The 22,239-nt window shown below is 43.5% G+C and overlaps 1 protein-coding gene across 1 annotated transcript; it reads left to right on the top strand.

Moving 5' to 3' along the window:
- Nucleotides 1-315: 315 nt before the first annotated feature.
- RNF10 (ring finger protein 10) lies at nucleotides 316-22,010 on the top strand. Its single transcript, XM_076352940.1, has 17 exons — nucleotides 316-829; nucleotides 7,764-7,966; nucleotides 8,944-9,143; nucleotides 10,180-10,270; nucleotides 11,307-11,491; nucleotides 11,571-11,707; nucleotides 13,280-13,440; nucleotides 14,013-14,141; nucleotides 14,297-14,555; nucleotides 14,785-14,918; nucleotides 16,015-16,132; nucleotides 16,477-16,578; nucleotides 17,081-17,215; nucleotides 17,995-18,092; nucleotides 18,322-18,382; nucleotides 18,541-18,699; nucleotides 19,621-22,010. Exons 1-17 carry the CDS (start codon nucleotides 667-669, stop codon nucleotides 19,695-19,697), a joined length of 2,412 nt encoding a protein of 803 aa, XP_076209055.1. The 5' UTR covers nucleotides 316-666; the 3' UTR covers nucleotides 19,698-22,010.
- The last annotated feature ends 229 nt before the right edge of the window (nucleotides 22,011-22,239 follow it).

The following is a 22,239-nucleotide window of genomic DNA, read 5'->3' as shown; positions in this document are numbered from 1 at the left end:
CGCCGGTCCCGCAGCCCTGTGCGGGGCTGGCTGCCGAGGAGTGCTGCCGGAGGGGGGGTCGGCGGGGGCGGCCCGAGCCCTTCCTGCTGCCCGGCCGGGGCTCGGTGCCGGAGTCGGGAGCGAGGAGAAGGCGGCCGGGGGTGGGCCGGCTCGGGGCGGCGGCCGCGGGCCGTGCGGGTGCCCGGGGCGTCGCGGGGGCCTACAGCTCCCGGCGTGCTCCGCGGCGGCCGAGGACTACGAGTCCCGTCGTGCCCGCGGGTGCGCCCGGGAACGGCTCCATCCGGGTCCCGGCCAGTGCTGTGGGCGACTCGTCGCCATTACGGGGCAGCGGCGGCCGAGCCGGGGCCGGGGCGGCGCCGAGGAGCCGGTGGGTGCCTGGGTGGTGCCGACCACTCGGGCGGCAGGCAGCGCCGGGCCCCGCGGGGCTCCGTGAGCAGCTCCCTCCCTCGTCGTCCGGAGCCCCGCAGGCCCGGCCCGGCCTCCTGCGGCCCTCCCCGGTTCGAGCGGAGCAGCGAGAAGATGTCGCCATGAAGGAGGCCGAGTCCGCCCTGCGCCGCCCCCGCCGGTCGCCCCCGCGGGCCATGAGCCTGGGCCCTCGCCGGCTCCGCCAGCGCCCGTCGTGCCCCCCCGCTCAGGGCCGCCGTTCGCCCGCCGGGGCGCCCGTTGATGCTACAGAGCCCGCCCGGCGCGACCCCCGCCTCAGCCTCCGCCATGGACAAGAGCAGCCCCTGCGGCTCCGGTGCGCCCGGCTCCTCGGCCGGCAGCAAAGGGCAGCAGCCGCGATCCGCCTCGGCCGGGCCCGCCGCGGGGGAGTCTAAGCCCAAAGGCGGTAAGAGCCGGGGCGGCGGGGCCGGAGGAGCGGCTGGAGGCCGTCCGGGCGGTGTGGGCGCAGGAGCGGGGAGTGGTGTCTGGCCGGGGGTCCCGGGGGTTTCAGGCTGCTAGTGATGGCCCCTCGGTGGCTTCTGGGTCTCGCTGGTGGGTCTGAAGTGGTGGGAGCTGGGGAGGGAGGAACGGGGTAACCATGAGTGGCATAAGGCAGCGGGGGCCGATGGCCTTGTGCCGGGGTTGGGTTTGTGGTGAAGCTGAACTTCTCCTTGTCGGGTTGTTTGTCTCTCAGATGGGTTTTAATAGGCTTCGTTTCAGGTCACTGCTTGTTTTTGCTTTCTTTTTCCTTCCTCTTCCGGCTTTGTTCCCTGTTCGGTGAGCTGCAGTTCCTGCTCTTCTTCCTTTAAGGATTAATGCTTTATCTCCATTAGCATTGGAGTAATCAGCTTGAGAGCCAAAGCTTTGGTTTTATAGTAAGAGTATATGTTTGCCAGTGCTTATTAAGAGAAACTTCAACTTTATTCTGTACTCAAGTTGAGTGTGCTTTTACATCTTGCTTAAGGAGGTGTGGTATCGATACACAGCATTCCCCTTACCGGCTGTATTTCAGTAACCTACTTTGGAGGAGTTTGGAGTTAGTTACATGTTGTTTGCTCATCTGGCATTTAAACCGAAGTGTTAACGTCTGTCATTGCAAACAGCTAGTTTTGCTGACATAGCAGTTCATGAGGAGCCATTATGGTTCCTGTCATCTATCTTTTCAAGGTAAGACCTGAGCCGCCTCCAGTTCTCTAAAGCTGGTTGGGACCAGAGTGTTCCTGGCAACCTTGTGGGTTTTTTTCTAAAACCTAGAAATGGGGCAGTAGTGATTAAAATTAGTGTTTTTAGTCCCGGAAGTACATGTGAGAGTGTCTACAGGTTGCTACAACGCCATCGCTGTACTAATTTCCTTCCTCCTTAGTGGTTTGTTTCAACTGTATTACTTCAGGTATCTGAGAAAGCAGCAATGTATTCCAGAGTATCTGGAAATGAGTATCTTGAAGATGTTGACTCCTTTTTGGACCTTCTAAATGCACTCGGATCCTGGATAACCAAGTATTACCTGCTCTTCACCTGTATTAACTGATCTTCCACAGCATAGACTGAAGTGAGTGACAGGGGAGTTGGCTCACCCACAGCTCCCCAGGTTGTGGTGTAACTGTGCGATTATAGTTAAGTTTTAACTTCAAATTCAAACACATGAAAGTCTTTTTAGGCAGAACTTTTTAGGCAGTCATTTCTGGAAGAACTCCGAAGTGATTTGCAAAGTTTTTTGCATCAGCAACAGGATTTAATGTGAGGGTCTTATTATCCCTAGCTACTGTTGTTATTTTTCAGTCTCTTACTTCATTTTTTTCCCCTCTAATGAACGGATCAATGGAAGCAGGGGATACCATGTGCTAGGTATGCAACAAGAGTTTTAGAACCATATCTTTGGCTTCTGAAGGAATAGCAAAGTATATAAACTTCTCTGCATGTATTGTGAGAGGCAGTGTGAAAGGCTAGCAGACATGAGGTTTTCCTGTTGTGGACAACTGGTTTCTGTCTCACCAAGAGAGACCTCATCACTACAGCTTCTTTTTTAGTGATGTGTGATGCTGTATGGAGGATTGTTCACAGAATATAAACATCCCTCAGAAAGGAGTTAAGATGACCTGTCCTGTGGCTGGTATGCCTTCCTGTAGAAGAAACAGTATCTGTAGTGAGGAAAGAAGTACAAGGCCTGTCATTCCAGCCCAAAATAAAAGCGTTAAGTGATCTTTGTGGAATGCCATCTCTTACAGGCTTAAAACAATGTTTCTAGTAGCAGAGGAGTAGGGAGGAGAGAAATCCTGATGTACCATACTCTTCTACTCCAATACAATAGACTAGCTTTTAATAAAAAAAAAAAAATTTTTTGAAGACCTCTTTTTTAATGAAACAGAAGGAAATTTTGGCTTGACATAATTCCGCTTCTAAGATGCTTGTTTCTTAACTACAATGGAGGGCAAAGGGATATGGAATGAGTTGCTTCCTCTAGAATCATAGAATCATTGAGGTTGGAAAAGACCTCTAAGATCACCGAGTCCAACCGTCAACCCAACACCACCATGCCCACTAAACCATGGCCCTAAGCGCCTCATCTACACGTCTTTTAAATACCTCCAGGGATGGGGACTCCACCACTTCCCTGGGCAGCCTGGTCCAATGTTTCACCACTCTTTCAGTAAAGACATTTTTCCTTACATCCAATCTAAACCTCCCCTGCTGCAACTTGAGGCCATTTCCTCTCGTCCTATCGCTTGTTACTTGGGAGAAGAGACCGACCCCCACCTCGCTACAACCTCCTTTCAGGTAGTTGTAGAGAGCGGTGAGGTCTCCCCTGAGCCTTCTTTTCTGCAGGCTAAACAACCCCAGTTCCCTCAGCCGCTCCTCATCAGACTTGTTCTCCAGACCCCTCACCAGCCTCGTTGCCCTTCTCTGGACACGCTCCAGCACCTCGACGTCCTTCTTGTAGTGAGGGGCCCAAAACTGAACACAGTATTCGAGGTGCGGCCTCACCAGTGCCGAGTACAGGGGCACGATCACTTCCCTCCTCCTGCTGGCCACACTATTTCTGATACAGGCCAGGATGCCATTGGCCTTCTTGGCCGCCTGGGCACACTGCCGGCTCATGTTCAGCCGGCTGTCGACCATTTATGGTGCATCGAAGAGGCCATGCAAAATTAGAATCTCTTTTAGTAGGAGTAGATGTATATTTGGGAATATCTTAACTGGAGGGTACCGAAAACTAAAATGAGAAGATTCCCTTGGTCAGACTAGGGCAAGCAACCACAGGTCGAACACACAGGATGCAGCTGTGTTAAATTGTGGCTATGTTTTGGTACCTGTTATATGCAAGACACTGGCATGTCACCATATGGGACTTTTTTCTTGAGTTCCTTATCATTCTACATGTAGCTGATGTGGTCCACCCAATTTCTGCCCTGTTTCAGGAAAGGTATAGGAAGTATTCTGAAAATCTTGTGCCTTCTTTGGAATGGAAAGTATTCTTGATGGACCACAGACCTTCCCCAAAATGCTGACCTTCTGTGGCATAAGTGACTTTTGCACTGATGGTCACTGGATTTGAGTCTAGTCAACCTCTTGCCATTTAGATGCTTTTCAGAGTTATCTGCTGTGATAAAGTCCAGTGGAAGAAATGAAGTGGATGTTTGTGAAACCTTACGGTAGCTTCTCCTTCTGTTTCTCTTGCAGTACAGCTTGAAATGGGCTAAATAGGCTACTGTAAGCTCTTGTACTTGTGGAAGTTGGATTCCAGCTATCTTTCAAACTTGGCCTTAGAAACTAAATTAAACTAGGAAGTTTCCAACAGAAAAGTTTCTTTGGGTTATATTAGTGCACCAAGTGCATTAGTGCACTAGTGACCAAGGAGTCACACCCCATTAGGATGGAATAAAGTAGCTAAGGGAAAATAGGCTTGTTGGGTTTCTCTGCAGTCCTCGAGACCTGATGGCAGCATTAGTTCTCACAAGCATTCCTGGGCCTTATTATTACGGTGTGAGCATGCTTAGCTGGGGTGCGTGACTGCTCAGTCACCTCTTGCTCACTGGGATGTTTGCCTTAGCAGCAACAATAGTTTCAGTGTGTTTTCATGAAATCACCCTGCGGCTTAAGTGTGATCCACCACCCAAACCCCTTATGCAATATGGTTGGCTTCAACACGGCTCAGCTGAAAAGAAGAGGCAAACAAAGACGGAAGGAAACTGCAGTCCTCACCCCAGTAGCAAACCAGTACTGCAGCTCCAGGACCAAAGTGGTCACCTACAGCTGCTTTTAGTCCTGTGAACTTGATCTCCTCTCTCTGGATCTTTGGAGATAGAGGTCCTCTAATAGAATGTGGCATCCAGCAGGAGAAACCACAGGTGTCAGGGCTTGCTCCAAAAGGCAAGACAGCTTTGTTGCTAGTTTTATAAAATTATATAGACAGTATTTTTTTATAAGTCTGTGTTCTCTTGGAGTGTGGATGGGTAGATATATTTATTATAGGTTAGATCTTGTGAGAACTGCAAAAGGACTGAGGACCTGAGTGAAGAGTAAGTACCTCACCAGCACTGTTGTTGCTCATTTCTAATTTGCCAAGAAAAGAAGGAAGAAAGAAACTACCAAATCCAAACCTACGCTACTTAAAACTGGGATCTAACAAGAGAGGATGGCAGTGAGAATCTTCCACTTTTCTCCCTGCGTGAGTGCAGGTAGCCCTGTCCTGCCCTGCTCTTCTTGGGAATGCAAGGAGGGATGATACAAAGCAGAGAGTTCTCTGACACGTGGCATGCTGGAAAGGTTGGAAGGAACAGCACTGCTTAGATTCGGGGTGGGGGAGAAGTGTTCCAGTTTACAAATGCATACTCCAAACTTTTGGTTGTCTGTTGACTGATTTCATTACTACTCTGATGGACCAGAATCCTCATGAGGGTAATTATTCTGGGAGGGGAAACTTGCGATCAGTAAAATCAGGTTTGGGGCGTTGTTAGACTGTCCTGTAAGGTCCTTCCTAAAAAAGGCACAGGCGGAGAGGACTTTACTGTAGAATGTGAGTCATTATAGTGACTCCCAAAGGCTCTAGGAGTTTTTCTGAAAGGACCTGTAGTATGACAGGAATGTGTGTAAACCAGCTGACCGACAAATTTGATGGTGACTAACTTGAGTAAAACTATAAGTGGTAGGAAATTCTTCTATCAGCTGCAGGTGCAAACTGTTCCTTGTTCCTGGGCCTTGTAAAGACCCACTTTAGACTGAACTCCTCCTCTTGAGTTGTTTCTTTTCCCCAGTTGATGATTGCAGAGAAACTGCAAAGTTGCTATAGACACAATAGGCATGTGCCCCTCCAGTGTGTTCACTGAAATTGCAGATTTAAGAGGGTGGTTGAGCTCTAAACTGACAAGCTCTGCTCCTGAATAACTGAAGTAGTAGTCCAAACCTCTTCAAAATGACTTAATTGTTTACCAGACTCAGTGGTGTTGATTATAGCCTCTTCCCTACAAACACTCTCAAAAAAGGTCTATCTAAATAATCATATCAGCCAGACCTGGTCACACCCTCAGTACTTGGCAGCTTCTGGTGTGTTTTTTTTCTTGATAACACTCAACCTGTGTCTTTTTAGCCTGATGTGCATTATAGCACTGCAAGCTATGCAAGCATGTGTTTGAGTTACACATCTGTGGTTCCGACAGAGTTGGTTTAATTCTGAATTAAAGGATCAGCCTTTTGAATAGCAGAGTAAATGACCAGTTCTGGTAATGAAGTTTGTCTGCAGAATGGCTCTGTCACACCATGTGAAAGTAATGATAGTGTCCTTTTACTTCTATAGCTGTAGTTGCAGGCAAAGACTGAAGTCTGCCATGTGCAAGAAACAGCAGACCACCACAACACCCAGTCAAGCCACTTTTATTACTTAACTTATTCTTAAGAAGTCGGATCCTCAGTGATGTACAATAACACACAGACCTTCCAGTCCACTGACCCCTCTTTTTGGGGGTGCAGGTGGGAGAGAAAACTAAAAAAAAAAGTGAGACTTTGTGTGAATGACCCAATGCCAGCTGTTTTAAATGCTCAGGTAGTGGTGCCGGGGAAGGGGAAAACTGGAGGCACCGGTAATGAAAACTACCCATATGAGAAACACGATTCTGAATCACAGTGGTCTGTTTGCCTGCCACATAAGATTTATATTAAGGGATGGGGAGGACTGCGAAGTGGGAAAAGGGAAACCAGTAGGCTTTTATAAAATGGATCTAGATATTGTATGAGGCGTTACTGTTTGTGTAACGCTTACTGACTATCCAGAGTGACTTTGAGGCTGGCTGGTGTGGATAGACATCTCACTGGGCCTGTGGAGTTTTGCTTCCAAGCTTATCAACATACCTCTTCTACAAATAAAACTTAGGGCAGTTGGTGGAAATGCTAGGTTCAGTGACAGGTAAGCAGTCTGTTGTGTCCTTGGGGCAACTCTGATCTTGTATTAAGACTATTAATACCTTCATAGTATTAATTTTCCATTCTAGCAGTCTAATGAAGCAGCTGTTTAGACACAGGAAACCCCTCTCAAGAGCTTGACTGATTTTTCTGCTCTTGTGAGCTTTATTTCTGCAGTATTTTGCTTTGTGCTTCACCACTGTGTCCTGTGTTAGGGTCAGTGGTGCGCTCAGCATGCTTTCGGGCAAACAGTTCTTGTTGCATAGGTTGGTGGACTTAGTACTTAGATATTTGGTATGTGCCCTGCAAGGCCAAAGCGTTGGGTTCGTGCTTCAAGATCGATTAGCATTTGTTGGCCTTGTGAAAGAAAAGAGTATTTTTAAAACAGAACTAGATCTGTTGGGGTCTTTTAAGCATAGGGGGCAGAACTGAGTGAAAACAGGCAATGGGGTCTTGCAAAGTGGGAGACTTCAAGACAAATGCAGGCAGCAGTATATTTATATAAGGGAACAATATATGATAAATTGTGTGTTTTCAGAAAATTGAATGAAAAAATGAACTAGTTGTTGTCAGTTTTTGTAATGGGGCATGAAAAAGTGGTGTTGGTATTTATTGCTTAATGTACCAGGCAACACACTAATGTCTGGTGACGGCAATTCCAAATCTGGATAAAGAAAATTCAACCATTCTAATAAAAGATAAAGCACAGCAAATACATCCTTCTTTTATACTCTTTGGCCAGTTCTTTGGGCAGTGATAGGAATGAAATAGTTTGGGTTGCTGGGGGGATTTGATGTCCTGATAAACACCAGCCTTTTAACCAGGGCCCAAGGCAGTGGCCAAGGTGAGCACGTCTCTGAGGCAAAGCTAGCTGAGGTGCAGTACATGTGGACAACTCTTGAGGCTGCTGATCTGATTCTTGTTTTTTTTTTTTTTTTTTCTTTCAGATGGAAAGAATGCGAATGGATCCAAACAGCGTTATAATCGTAAAAGAGAAACTTCATATTCAAAAAATGAGAACTTTTCCAGTCAATCCCGTCGCTCCAATTCACAGAAAAGCAAAGCTTTTAACAAGATGCCCCCCCAAAGGGGAGGTAGCGGCGGAAATGGCAAACTTTTTAGCTCTTGTAATGGTGGAAGACGAGATGAGGTGAGAATTGTAATGCCATGCTTCCAAGGCCTTCTTTCTTGGGACGAGAGGATCACTCTGACCTGCCTAGATAGGTCTTCTGTGTTCAGCTCCTGGGCTGGGAAGGGGAAGAGCGATAAGAGGTGCTAACATCGTTGAGATGCCAGAGTGAGTGTGAGCGGAACAACTTGGCAACAACAGAAGAGGAGTGCTCTCTGCTCTGAGAGACTTGCAATAAAAAATACCATCTGAGGAATGGGTACTTAGACAGGCCATATACATATCTCATGAAACAGAGGTCCTTCATGAAAATATCTAGTGATGCAATTTCTGGCTTTTAAGTCTGGGGTGATTGTGTCTAACCACTTCAGTGTACAAATTTGCATGTGATAGTGGTATTGGGAAAGTAATCGTATTAGCCTTGGTGACATCAAGATGGAGTAAAACCAGACTGAGGCTTTTATGCTGATGTGGGTCTAAATACTGTAGATGATTCATGGGTTTTCATTGATACTCTGATTTTTCAGTTTTGGTGGATGAGCAACACTGCTTACCTAAATTGCTGACTCTGTCAAAACTCACCTGCTGTGTCTGTTGAATTCTTACTCTTTGCTTCATTATATGAAAACTATAACCAAAACAAGTACAACCTGTGCAAATAGTAATCAGACTTGTATTACTGGCTGTCTGAAAGAATATTGTCAGGATTCAAACAACTTTCTTCTGTTATTAACCTTGACTGCTAGGTTTTGCCAGCTTTTACTTGTCCTTATGTGGGTGGTTTTTCAGTGTGGGGTAAGACCACTCAGTTCTAACTTTCAGGTTCTCATGCACTTCTAATGCTGCACTACTTGATTTGCAGAACTGGAATGGGAGAAGGTGAGTGAGTGGATGCTGTGTATTCTGTACATAATCACTGATGGGGCCTGGGTATCAACTTGTACTGATGCTTTTGCAGTAAATTCTAGCAAGTTCTAACAAATGCTGTTGTCTCTTAGGTAGCAGAGGCTCAGCGGGCAGAGTTCAGCCCTGCCCAATTCTCTGGTCCCAAGAAGATTAATCTGAACCACTTACTGAACTTCACTTTTGAACCCCGTGGCCAAGCAGGCCATTTTGATGGGAATGGACATGGCAACTGGGGGAAAAGGAACAAGTGGGGACATAAGCCTTTCAACAAGGAGCTCTTCCTACAGGCCAAGTGAGTGGAAGACCAGCAGGGCTCTTAGACTTCTACAGAGGCACTGAGCTGTAAGGGCTGATCAGCCAGGGAATTGTGTTTGACTTTGACTACTTGTATTGACTTTTCCAGGGTGAAGTTACCTCTCCGTAGTGTTTTTAGTGGTAATGACTATACTTGAAAGGGATAAAAATATATCAAGTTGTCATCTTTACCTATTTACAAGGTACCTGATGGAGTGAGTCCTTTCCATACAAACCAATTAGTCTTCTGCTCTAATTTTCTAGCATCGCTTGTGGAATATGACACTCCATTTGGGAAGACGTATGTAGTTCCCTTACGGAAGACAGTTGTTTTTCAAAAAAATAGTATGTTGAAATGGTAGGGGTAGCAGTTGCTGGATGAAAGCTAATCTGAATTTATAAGCCCCAGAAGCAATTACTCATATGGGTCTTAGTTCTTAAACTGCTGATTATTTCACAGGCCCTTAGGTATGTAGTGTAATCCAAATGATGATCAGTATAGTAATCCAGCAGCAGAATTGCTTTTGACTGGAAATAATGGTCACTTTCACCGGAATTTGAAGTGTGTTCAGGACTTCCTGTATCTGGTCATGTTAAAGATAATAAAAACTATTTTCAGCATCGATGCTTCTGATTTTTCCCTATTGTTTTGTGGCTTATTGTAGTGAAAGCTATTTGCGGGAACCCCAGTATTTCTAGTTTTTGTGAGCATTTTTTTTCCACTTGTGGTTTCCCTGTTTTTTAATAGATCCCCAATGGAGCTGGCTGTTTCTTACACGTTTCTGGAAAACCACTCTGCCTGGCTCATTCTGTCATTAGTATGTGGTGTTGTGTCTAACTGAGACTAGACGCACCTGTATTCTGGAAATCTGGTTGTGAATTGAACTCTTTTGGGTTTTGTTGGTAGAAATTACTGACTGCATCTGGCAGTTTTCTGCTGGACAAAGAAGCAGCTCAGAGAATCCTATAGGATAGTTCTCAAAGAATTTTTAGAAACAACTGAGTGGGTCATCTGTCTCTTTGCCTTTCCCCAGCTGCCAGTTTGTTGTCTCTGAAGAACAGGACTACACAGTCCACTTTGCTGATCCAGATACCTTGGTCAACTGGGACTTTGTGGAGCAAGTGGTCAGTTGTGATGGGCTAGATTTTTTTTTTTTTCTCTTCTTCTTAAGAAGCTCAACCTGTCTTTAACTGCTTCTTTATCTCTGTGATGTTACGTAAAACTCAGCTGTTTTTGAGTTGAGGCCTCTTCTGTCACTCCCACAATACTGGGAAAGTTCTGTCATGGAATATATTATGAAATACTTTCATGACAGGAAAAGAGAAGTGCTAAAATCTATTAGGAAAATTAGCAGCTTCTTCTTGCTTTCGCAGATGGGAGCTCATCAAAAATAGTATCTGACATTCTGTAGACAGAGTCCTTGTGATCGAGATATTAACAGAAAACTTGGGCATGAGTCCATGGAAGAGGACTAGAGTGTAGAATTTTGAAGAATTATTCTGTGCATAGGTGGCCCATCTTGCCTAGCAACAAAATGGAAAATCTCTTGAGAACTGCGGTCAGAACTTTGGGTTGCCTCAAGGAGAAACTTATTATTTGCCGAGACTAGTCGTAGTGTATGGTGTAGCTGGAGAGGAGGTAGGCTTACTGTTACCTGATGCTACAAGAGAGCTGAAAAATCTAGGTGCTTGCTTGGCAGTTATGTCTCTGCAACATACAGATGCTAACAAAGTATCTGACTAAACTAGCATGTTCATGGAAATAGGTAAGTTCAGTCTCACAGTTAAACAGGGCTGCACAAGTCTGCTTGTGTAAGTGAAGCGACAGAGCTCATTTGCTGTCTTCTCAGTGTCTGAATTCAGATGATGAAGATGCTGCTAACTCTTAGAGATGATGAATACATGAGGGGAACCATGAGAAGAGTCACTTTTTTAATATCATTAGAGTAGAAATAACAGATGGGTAGCTTTGAAGGTTATTCCATGTACAGTCTGAAGGTGTTACTTAGTTCACAGTGTACTTAGTTTCTTGGTAAATAAGCAGAGCCTAAAGAGCTGGAAGATTAATATGTTAGAGTAGATCTTACAGGTGGCTTATTCTGTAGCACAGGAACTGATTTCCAAGTCTAAAACTTGTACTGTTCTTCTCGTGCCATTTCAGCGAATTTGTAGCCATGAAGTGCCCTCTTGCCCGATATGTCTGTACCCACCAACCGCAGCAAAGATCACCCGCTGTGGGCATATCTTTTGTTGGGCATGTATCCTTCACTATCTCTCCTTGAGTGAAAAGACCTGGAGTAAATGTCCTATTTGTTATGGCTCTGTTCACAAGAAAGATCTCAAGAGGTGAGACTTGATATTTATTAAATGATGTATCTTTTTGAAATGTTATTTTTACCCTACTAACCTCCTCCTTACATTGCAGTGTTGTTGCTATGGAAACACGTCAATATGCAATTGGTGATATCATTACGATGCAACTTATGAGAAGAGAGAAAGGTGTTCTGATAGCACTGCCCAAATCTCAATGGATGAATGTGGTGCAGCCTGTTTACATCGGAGGTGAGTGTATCCAAGTACTGGTGGTTGGCATCCTGCTCCTAAGCGTGACTAGGACTTGTGCAGAGAGGATTTACCATGGCAATGCCATGCTGTCACCTTAAAATAAACCAGACTACAAAACATGGGATTTAGCAGCTGAAAACCTTAATGACCACATATTAATAATAAGCTTTCTACCCACATTTTGTTTTTTGTAAGGCTTTAACTTGTGTGCTGTTTCCCTTCAAGTTACTGCACTGCAGACTCCTGCCTTCTCAATCGTTGGTATTAGTTTGATGTGTGTTTTGTATCAATGACCACAAGTCATTGGTGTGACTCTTGCTGCTTTTGTTGGCTCCTCAGTGTCCTTAACTCTTTTTTCCTCCTGGCTTCTCATTATACAGCTTAGCAAAAATAACTGTCTCTGTGTCTAAACTATTTCAAGGATGTAATCTTCAACAAGGTTTTCATCATCTTCACTTATCAACTAAAATCTGTGAATGATATGAGAAAATAATCAAAATCATTGCAAACCTATTCCAAACATCTGTTGCCTGACTTCTTCAGTTTTCTCCAGTCAAATAATGTGACTTAACACATCATCATCTTATCTGTTAGTATCACAAAAAATTTGTGACTAAAGAAATAATTTTACTTAACATTGCTGTTTTGTGGGCTGTCTTGGCCCACTTCATTTTGCAGTCATATTTATGAAAGGCTGCGTGCATTTAAGCTCTCTGTAAAAAGTCAAGTCTCCTAACACATGATGCGTATCCAGCATGCAGGGTGTGTGCGTACGTGTTTCTCAGTATTTGAAAGTAAAGGACTTCAAATCCTTTCATAAAACAAACAAAAGAACAAATAGGGATTTGAGATCATTCTAAACCCAGGAAATTCAGCATTAACTTGGTGTTCTGTAGACAAGGTCGGACCCTTGGGGAGCAGTGAATATAGGGACTGTGCTAGTATGTGATGCTATCTATGGTTGCTGTAAAGTTTATAGTTAAGATAAGCTCTCTAGTAACAAAGAAGACTACCTTTTGCTAAACTTGCAATTCTTTAGCTTACTATTTCTGCTGTGCTTCTTGTAAAATCCTCATAATGTTTTGTATGGTCTTTAATACATACAGGCTTATGAACTAATTTGAGCCAAAACAGAGGTCACTTTTGCAGAACTTTCCAGTTGCAGTATTTTTGAGTATATAGAGAAGAGGAAGAAGCTGCAGACAGCAGTGTTTTAGGAAGTTTTGACCACTTAAGGCTTCTCAAAGGTGGTGCTTCCACAGCATAGATGTTTAGACTTGATTTTTTTTGATGTGTAGCAACTGAGTGGTGAAGTGGCGGGTTGAAAGTGGCAGATAAACTGCTGTGTGTGGGAGATGTGTGTAGCAGAGCAGGTATGTGGCACCAGCTTGTGTCATCAATGATATAATGGTAATATGCGGGGTCTGTATCAAACTCTTGCTAAGTATTGTCCGCCCTGGGGTGGATTAACTCACAAAACTGAGCAGTAACAAAACTTCAGAAGAAACAGCAGTCCAAACTGGTGCCTCTACATGCGGATATTAATGATCTGGTGCTCCTTCTGTTCAGATGACCAGCACAGTCAGTATTCAAAACTACTTCTGGCATCCAGGGAGCAGGTCTTGCAGCTGGTGATTCTGGAGGAGAAAGCGGCATTACTAAAACAGTATGAGGAAGAAAAACATACCCCAGAGGCTTGCTTTATTGAGGCAGCTATCCAGGAACTGAAGGTGAGAACCTCTTTGGAGGCTTTTAGTAACTTTATTTTTAAGAGTATGTTGAGTGCTGAGCATCTATGTTCTGCTGCATAAGTCGTTGTGTGTGATTATTCTGGTCTCCACGTTGTACATACTAGCAAGGTGGTGATGTTTGCTGCTAGAATAGCATTATAAGTCTTGGAGGAGACTATAGCCTTTGGACCCCATGTATCTGGTGTGATGTTCAAGATAACAGAACACAATGCTTTTTACGGAATGGTATTCCTTCCATAGATGTAAAGGAGTTCTGCTTTCAAAGGAAGATGTGTTTCCCTTTCAGGTCCAGCAATTTCTGGGATAATTTCTATCGGGCAGACATGAGCAAACCTGTAGAATATTCCTTTTCAAAGCCTTTAGGCATCCTACAATGGATGTGCTTTCCAGTAACAAGGAGGAGAGGACTACTTCTTGTCCTTCAAGGGTCACTCTTTGTTACAGATGAATTAGAAAACCTGAAGTATAGGACAAGGCTAAAAATAACTATGGTGATAGTCTCCTGGCTTAAATAGGAAATTGAAACTTGTTCTCTTTTGGATGACCTGTAGGAGCGAGAAACAGCACTCTCTGCTGACCAGGATAAAAACAATGGCATTGCTGGAATCAGTGCAGCTGTGGAAGAACTGGTCCTAGAAAGCTCCAAGGCTGGGGAGCCTGCAGTTTCCCAAGAGAAAAAGGTGGGTGGCAACTCTGCTCTGGCAGATCCTGTTAATACTTAATTCTGCCACTTTACACTGCATTGTATGGTGAACTGGTGCCAAAGATTTTTGCAGAAATGGTATCTTTTAAAGGAGGTGATGTAGTCCTAACTGTATGCTCTCTGCTGTGATAGTGTGGTGTGGAATATCTCTCTGCATTTGATGAGGAGCTTGTGGAGCCTTGCTCTGATCTGGCAAGTTCCTTTTCGCCTCCTGTGGAAGCAGAAGAGGCAGTGCTGGATGAAGAGGAAGTACCTGAGGTGGACACTGTAGGGGAACCCGATATGAACACTACAGAAGAACCAAATCCAGCTGAAACAAGCTGCCAAGAATCTAAAGATACAACTAGCAATGGACATCTTAGCAACTCTCCTTTTTACTATTTCTATCAAGGTCAGTGCAATGAAATCTTGGAATCATGGGGGCAGAGATGCCTCCTTTGGGATCCTTCTTGAGGAAGATGTTTGTCACTTCATTAGATGCAGCTAACCCCTGTGAAATAAAAGTCCCACAGAGACTCAGGAAGGAGCTTTAATTTTATTACTGGAGAATGTACTGAGGTGGGGAGAGGGGTATTGAAAATTAACAGGCAAAGAACAAGTGATGATACCTTATCTTACAGCGGAGGATGGACAGTGTATGTATCTTCACCCTGTGAACGTTCGATGTCTTGTTCGTGAATACGGCAGCTTGGAGAAGAGTCCAGAGAAGATAACTGCAGCTGTAGTGGAGATAACTGGCTACTCAATGACAGAGGTAGTTATTTTATCTTCTTACTAATTAAGAAGATTAGTAGGATTAGGCCCTTGTTTTAGCAGATTGATCATTGTGGCTGACAGATGAGACTTGTTTCTCTTCATTAGTAAGAAATAATAACTATGAACGGGTAGGCATGCTAATCTGTGAAGGGTATCTGTGTAAGGTGCAGTACCTTATGTTGCTTTTGATAAGTAGGCTGCAGTCTAGCTTTTTTTTTTTCAAGAAGGTAGGAAATTCTAGGAGTAAGAGAATTGCAAGCTTAAGATTGGTTTGTTGTTAAAGCTGTCTTAAAAAAAGTAAATTCTTTTCTCATACAAGACGGTAGCTTGAACTAGACAGATTATCTTTCTCAACCTGAAGAAGTGTTCTGCCTCTGTCTTGAGCTAACAGTTGTTTCTGAGCATCAAGGGTAGAGGTGGGATGTTACAAAAATAAAGAGGATGGAAAGAAGCTTCAGTGTTTGAGATAGAGTGAAAGTGCTTAAGGCACTGAAGTTCTGGAAGGGGACATGGGTCTTGAATTCCTTTACCTCAGATAAAGACAACTGTAAGAATCGGCACGTGCAGTAACAACTATAGATAATTCTTAATTCATCTTTAAGAAAGGATATGCTCAAGTAAGAATGGATGCAGAGGTAGTAGGGAGTTGTCTTCAAGTTTTTCAGCCCTGCAAGGAAAAATAGAAAACTCGGCTTGTTTCAGTCTAGCAAAGTGGTGGTCGTTGGTCCAGATAATTTAAGTGTAAAAGGCAAATTTGGTCCAGTGCAAAAACAATTGCGTCGGAAGACTGGTATTGTAGAATTTTCTTCCAGTGGTGTGAGTGAGAAGGGAGGAATAACAAGACAATCAGTAAGTGAGGTGGAGTCACTGCATCCAAATCAGATTATGATGTAGTTGGTGGAGATCTTGGAACATTTGGTTCTGACCCGGGGCATCCTTCATGTGTTTGTAGTTTATAAAGTGATTATTGTGTCACTGCTGCTATTTTTTTCCATTTGAATTTGATGAATGGTGGATGTTCTATCTCCATAAGCTATTCATTACTATGGCAGCCTCTAGACCTTGTTGTGATATGTCTGCTCTTTTTTTATCAGGATATAAGACAGCGTCATCGCTACCTCTGTCACTTGCCCCTCACCTGTGAGTTCAGCATTTGTGAACTGGCTCTGAAGCCACCCATCATCTCTAAGGAGACTTTAGACTTGTTTTCAGGTTGGTACTACCTTTATAGTAGGCTCTGTCATGTATCCGTCAGGGTGAAGGGGAAGTCGTTCTTATCTCTTAATGGCAGAAAAAAGAACATACATAGCAGCTTTACTCCTCTTGCACCAACTGTCTGATGACTACTAGACAGAACAACCCCAATTCACTGTTTTATAGACAACAATTATACAAAGAATAAAAAAGCCTGACTGCTTGGAAGAGCATATGTTGTTTGTAAGCATATTTTGTTACTAATGTGTTATAACTGAATACGTTGTTCTCAAAGCTGGAGAAAACATTGTCAAAGTATTGGTGTGGTTTTTTTGATATCCAATGCTGTGCATTGCTCCTAGATGACCTTGAAAAGAGGAAACGTCTACGGCAGAAGAAAGCTCGTGATGAACGACGACGTGAACGCAGAATTGAGATAGAAGAAAACAAGAAACAGGGCAAATGTAAGTCGTGATTGAGTATAACTGGTGGATTTCCAGTCATCTTTAGTTGCTGAGCTGATTTCTTGAGCTATAGGATGAACTCTAAGGCCTTTAGTTTGTAGCGTGTACTTAGAACAAGATTACAAGGTATTAGAAACAACATCTGTAGAGTGAAAAATATAAGCTGGTTTAGTCAGGATGTTAAGTGTTATGCAATTGCTGCATACTTGCACATTATGGGAGAGACAGAGGGCATTCAAGGGTGCAGCTATCTCCATGGTGTATATAGCTCTCAGGATTCTTAATTTCTGTTTTTATAGCAATCACGATATAGAGTGAAAAGTGAAGAAGGAAAAAAAAATGCCTAGGAACTGCTTCCATCCAGCAGCAGGGCTTGTACTGGTCTCTAAAATAGAGGGTGGAAAGAAAATTGAGTTGGCACCTCCTAGACTCCTGAAACAACTTGCATATTGACAGTCCTCCCCCACATTGTGTAGTGCTTTAATTTAAAACCTCTTTCTAGATCCAGAGGTCCATATTGCTTTAGAGAATCTGCAGCAGTTCCCTGCTTTTACCTCTTGCCCCGGAGAAACTACCAGCATTGATCATCAGAGCTTCTGTCTGTCTCCTCTTGGCAGAAGCCCTGTGTTTCAGACAGGTGAGCATCTGGAAAAACACATCACATCTAGCTCTTGATCATTCTTTTGGGATCTACTGCTCAGGTCATCACGCTAAACTTTCTTAATACTGATCAAAGACTGCTTCTTTCCTAGATTGCCTATGAGATCATACACAAAAGGCTGACACAGCCAAGAAACATTCTGGTCCTTTGTCTGCTTTTTACTACCTCTACTTCAGTGACAATAGATCTGCACTGTAGTTACCCCATCTTTTAAATCTTTGCTGAGTCAGAAGAAAAGAAAGGAAAAAGTTCCCCCAAAAGGGAAGAAAAGTGTGTATGCCAGGAAAACACTACTGGCATTTTTTTCTTTCTACCCTCTCCATCTTCCTCCACGTTATACTAAAATAAAACGTAGTTGCTGAGCACTCAGTTAGGTTGTTGTCCAGTGATGCTTTACCAAATGTTTTATCTTGCAGTTCATTAAAAAATATTAAATAGAAACTATTCTAAAATGTTTTTTGGGGAAAAAAAAATCCCCCCAAAAAAACAAAACAAAAAACCCACACAACACCCCAAAATAAGCAAACAAAAAACCCCAAACAAAAAAAAACCCCAAACTTTAAATCTTCCTTAAATAAAAAGATTGAGGAAATTTGAGAGGTCCCACTGTGTGACTAATGGATGGAACTGATGAGATAAAAATGGTTAATTACATAAGATAATAAAACTTTATTTCTGTTTCATCCTGATAAGCAGCATAATGAGTGCCTTTGCCAAATGCAACTGGCTTTAATTATCTGCTGCTTTCTCTGTAGAGTCTATTCCAACTCCACTGTCACCTGCTGCTAGCCAGGTCAGCCCGTTGCTCTGTGGGAGTTTAGAAGAAGAGTCTCCCTTCCCTTCCTTTGCCCAGGTAAGCCATGCAGCAGAGTAAATCTTGTCAGAATTACTTGTGTCTTTAGTTGGGGATTAGTCTGAGAACACAATTGCTTCCCCCACAAAAACAATGTGGGATAAATCTTACGGAGACAACATAGGGTTTGAGTGCTTGAAGGGGTTCCTAGATTTTCCTGCCACTTAGGGGATATGCAGCATTGTTCTAGTACATGGGATTTAATCATATCTTACAACTTTTTTGATAGATGTTGAGAGTTGGAAAAGCAAAACCAGAAACATGGCCCAAACCTGCTCCAAAGACAAGAGGTAAGAAAATTCGGTATTACTACTTCAGGTTCTTTACCATGCATCTAAATCTACAATATCTTGTAACTTCACAAGAAACATCTGGAGTGTGGAGGGGCATTTGCACTGTGAAAGTTTTATACAACATTCTGCCTCTCAAGGCCCTTTCCCTCTTTCAGATGAGAACGCTCTGGCACTCCCTGTGCCAGTGGATAGTGATGGAGAAAGTGACAGCTCTGACCGCATACCTGTGCCCAGCTTCCAGAATTCCTTCAGCCAAGCTATTGAGGCAGCTCTCCTGAAACTGGACAAACCGTCCACAGCTGATCACTTATCAGGTAAAAGGCGGGGGGAAGGCATGAAAAATTTCTGAAGGGAAATACTCAATATTTTCACTTTCTTCTTCTGGGAGAAGTGAGAGCAGCAATTTTGGGGACCAAAAATTGGCCGCAGAACAGTTCTGAAAATTGTCAGGTTGTGGTTTCTGAGCAGCTTGACTAGGGCTTCTGTTAGCTTAAAGCAGGTCTCTTAGTGGGAGCTGAGATCTCCAACTAGGAAAGAATCCCATTAGGACAAAGATGGCTTTTGACAATCATGTTTGCCATGTCTCTACCGGAACTTAATTTAAGCTTTATCTCAAGGAAGTTCAGGTTATGCACTTTTAAACTAAAAATACCTGAGCTGCTGAACTACCACTAAGTTTGACCAAAATGTCAAGGTAACTGCTAGCTGAAATTTCAAATTAGGGAATCTGGAACAAATTGAGATGAACTTAAACCCCCAAGCCTGGTGCTGGCTGATCAAACTCAATTATAATGCTCAGTTCTGATGTTTAGCTTTGGCTTCTGTTTGGAGACTACAGTGAATGATGGAAAGAGTTGGATGGGAGGGCCTGGGAGTTTCAGTGAAATTGAGTATCAGCTCCAGTTGTAGTGTTGGACATGGATGAAAGCAATACTTGTCTGAAAGGCAAACTGCTGCACGCTTGCAGTCCTGGGATCTGCTGTTGCAACAGAGTTCTAAAGCCAACTTTAGAATCAGTTAGGCATGTTTATAGGTGTGTTTTAGGTGTGATGGAGTCTCCCTTAGTTTGTCTGCAGTAATTTTTTTGTAAAATTAAACTACTTGGTGCTCAGTGAGTTGATAGGAAGTGTCACGGACCAATAGAAGTCATTTAGGCTAGGGAATACCATTTATCATTTCTGTGTGATGTTCCTGTTCCATGAGAAGAATGACAGTATCATTTTAATTCTTCACAGAGGAAAAGGGAGGCAAGAAAAGAAAGAAACAGAAGCAGAAGCTATTGTTCAGCACCTCTGTTGTTCACACAAAGTGATTCTGCTATTCAAGAGAAGTTTCCTCTCCTGGTTTTCTTTTCATTTTGCTTTGTTTTGCTGCTATAGTTTAAATATTTAAATTTGAACAGACTAAACTTGTGTTTCCAGGGCTTCTAGGGGGTTCAGGAGGAAACCATGACAGTATATGTTGAAGTAAGATCTTTTTGATTCCAACTGCTTAATCAGTTTATACTGAAACAAAGTTTTGAAAGAAACAACCCAGAGACAAATCAGCCAAGGCTTCTAGTCTGTGCCAAGTTGGTTCTTTTGGCCTAATAAGCAGTATGAAAGTCTTTACAGCTGCATGGCACTGCCAGAATACTGCAATATTACCTAAGTGAAGAGGCAGAGGGCCTTTATTTCCCTAGAAGTATTCATGGGCAGAAGTCCACCTGACTGTGACAGTAGTGCTGTTTCAGTAAAGCTGTCAAACTGCTCTCTTGAGAAACTGGTTTCCGCTGCACTGGAAATGGGCAAAAGAGCTTCCTGGCTTTAGAGTGTTAGCTGCTATATCTGTTCTTTTTCTAAAGAGCAAGAATTCCTCCTGTTCTCCTGTCTTGGAAAGATTTAAAGCTGAGGTGAGTGTAAAGCAGAACTTGGCTACTTGGTTTTGAAGTGACTCTTGATGAATTTGTGTATTTCAAAATGCGTACTGGCACTAGTGGTAGAAGGAACCTCCTGGCTTCTTTCAGTTGTTCAACTCTGTTTTACTGTGGGTGAGTGAGGCTGCTAATTTTATTTTTTTTTTTCCCAACCATGGGCTACGCATTCTTTGTAACCTGATCATCTAGAATAAACACTCCACCCTAGGGCTCTTGGTAACTACCTGAATGATGTTTTGACACTGGCTGCTCTTGAATTGGAAGAACAACTGATAGCTGGAGTCTGTAGATAACTTTTATCCCCCAGCAAAAAAACTGGGGTCTCTTGTACTGGGATAAGGGCCTGTATCCGCTTGGTTCTGGGATGTAAGTTGATCTGCACTAAGCACCTCAGGCTATAAACATGCCTCTTCTGGACCCCTCCCCGCTCTTTCTTTGGGTGGTCACATTCTGCACTGCTTGTGGTTTGATTTGAGCGAATGAATTAAGTGGTGTGGATTTTGTTGAATAAAATGAACTATAGGTGTAATGTACCAGTCAAGGCCAACAGTTGCAATAAATCATACGCACACGCACTTACAGTGCTGCACACTTCCTGAGCTATACCTGAACTGTCATATCAACGTGGAGCACAATACCACTTAGTTGCACAGAGTCAAATCTTACCTTCCTACTGACAGAATTCATGCCGGGGAGCTGGCGCTAACTTACAGTGCAAGACTGACGGGTGCCTTCTGTTATCTTCAGCCCTGCCTGCACCAGTGGCCTGCCTGCATTTGCACAGGCTTTAAAAAGTTGATGTGCTCTCTCCCTCCGACACTGTGACTCATCTGAGCAAGGAAGCGTGTGTTTGAGACCTCTGGAGTCAGGTGTTCTAACACCACTGGTAAAGCCATTGGTTGTGTCCCTATTTAGAAAGTTCATGTCAATACATCGATGCTTGATTTCAAAGCAATAGGCTCCATATTATACAAGTGCTTCCTCGAGGCACTTAAGCGTGTGCGCGTGGGAAGCTAGTACCAACAAGTATACTTCACAAAGCTCTGTATGCGGCTGTAAACCAGAAAGAAGGGGGAGAGGGGGGACGTAAAGAATACTTCAACTGCTGCAGGAGGATGGAGGAAACACTTGCAAAACATTCTTTGAAAGCAGCTTGACTTCATGCTTGGTCACAATTAACTACACCTGATGGAAAGACAGTACAGCTTGTCAAGAGAGTGCAAAGAAACTAAGCCAAGATGCCTGAAAGTGGTAACACATCTTGCTTTATGTGCACATTGGAAAATTATTGGTGAGGGCAGAGAAAGCAACTAAGAAAGATTCAAGCATGCAGCTAACTGCGTTCACAGTACTATTGTTTCCGATTTGTAATAGTCATTTTAAGCCATGGAACAGGAGTAACTACTTGGTGTCTAACCAGTATCTGTTGTGTTCTATTATCTCTGCACATTTATAGTCAACTTTTCTTTGCATTGGGAAGAGAGACAGAATAGCTGGAGCTGGTGTAGCTCACCTCCACATCTCACAGGCACTAGAACAAGTAAGGGAAGCGATGTGGGCAAGGAAGACTGTCCCTTCTGCAGGAGCAGTCTCCCCAGGGCAGCATCTTCAAGCTGTATCTTGTTTTCCTATGGATTCAAGAGATAATACCAGCAACACACTACTTTCCTGTAACTGATCGGTGTAAACTTAATAAATATCTAAGCAGTACTTGTACCTATGAGTTTTATAATGGGTCGGATGGAGTTGAGCCTTACAGCTCTACCTTGCGTTCCCTGTAATCTCTGCTCCTGTGTACACAACTGGTGCTTTTGTGACTCAAAACAATGGACAGCCCTATGGATAACAGGTGCACTTGAAGATAAGGTAAAAAACAGTAAGATGTTAATGCTTTTTCTGTACTTGAGGAGAATAACTACATTCCTTGTCCATGCCAACT

This window comes from Aptenodytes patagonicus, chromosome 15, assembly GCF_965638725.1.
Source record: "Aptenodytes patagonicus chromosome 15, bAptPat1.pri.cur, whole genome shotgun sequence".
NCBI lineage: Eukaryota > Metazoa > Chordata > Aves > Sphenisciformes > Spheniscidae > Aptenodytes > Aptenodytes patagonicus.
The sequence above is the reverse complement of the archived record's forward strand: the minus strand, read 5'-3'. Positions and strand labels throughout refer to the sequence as shown.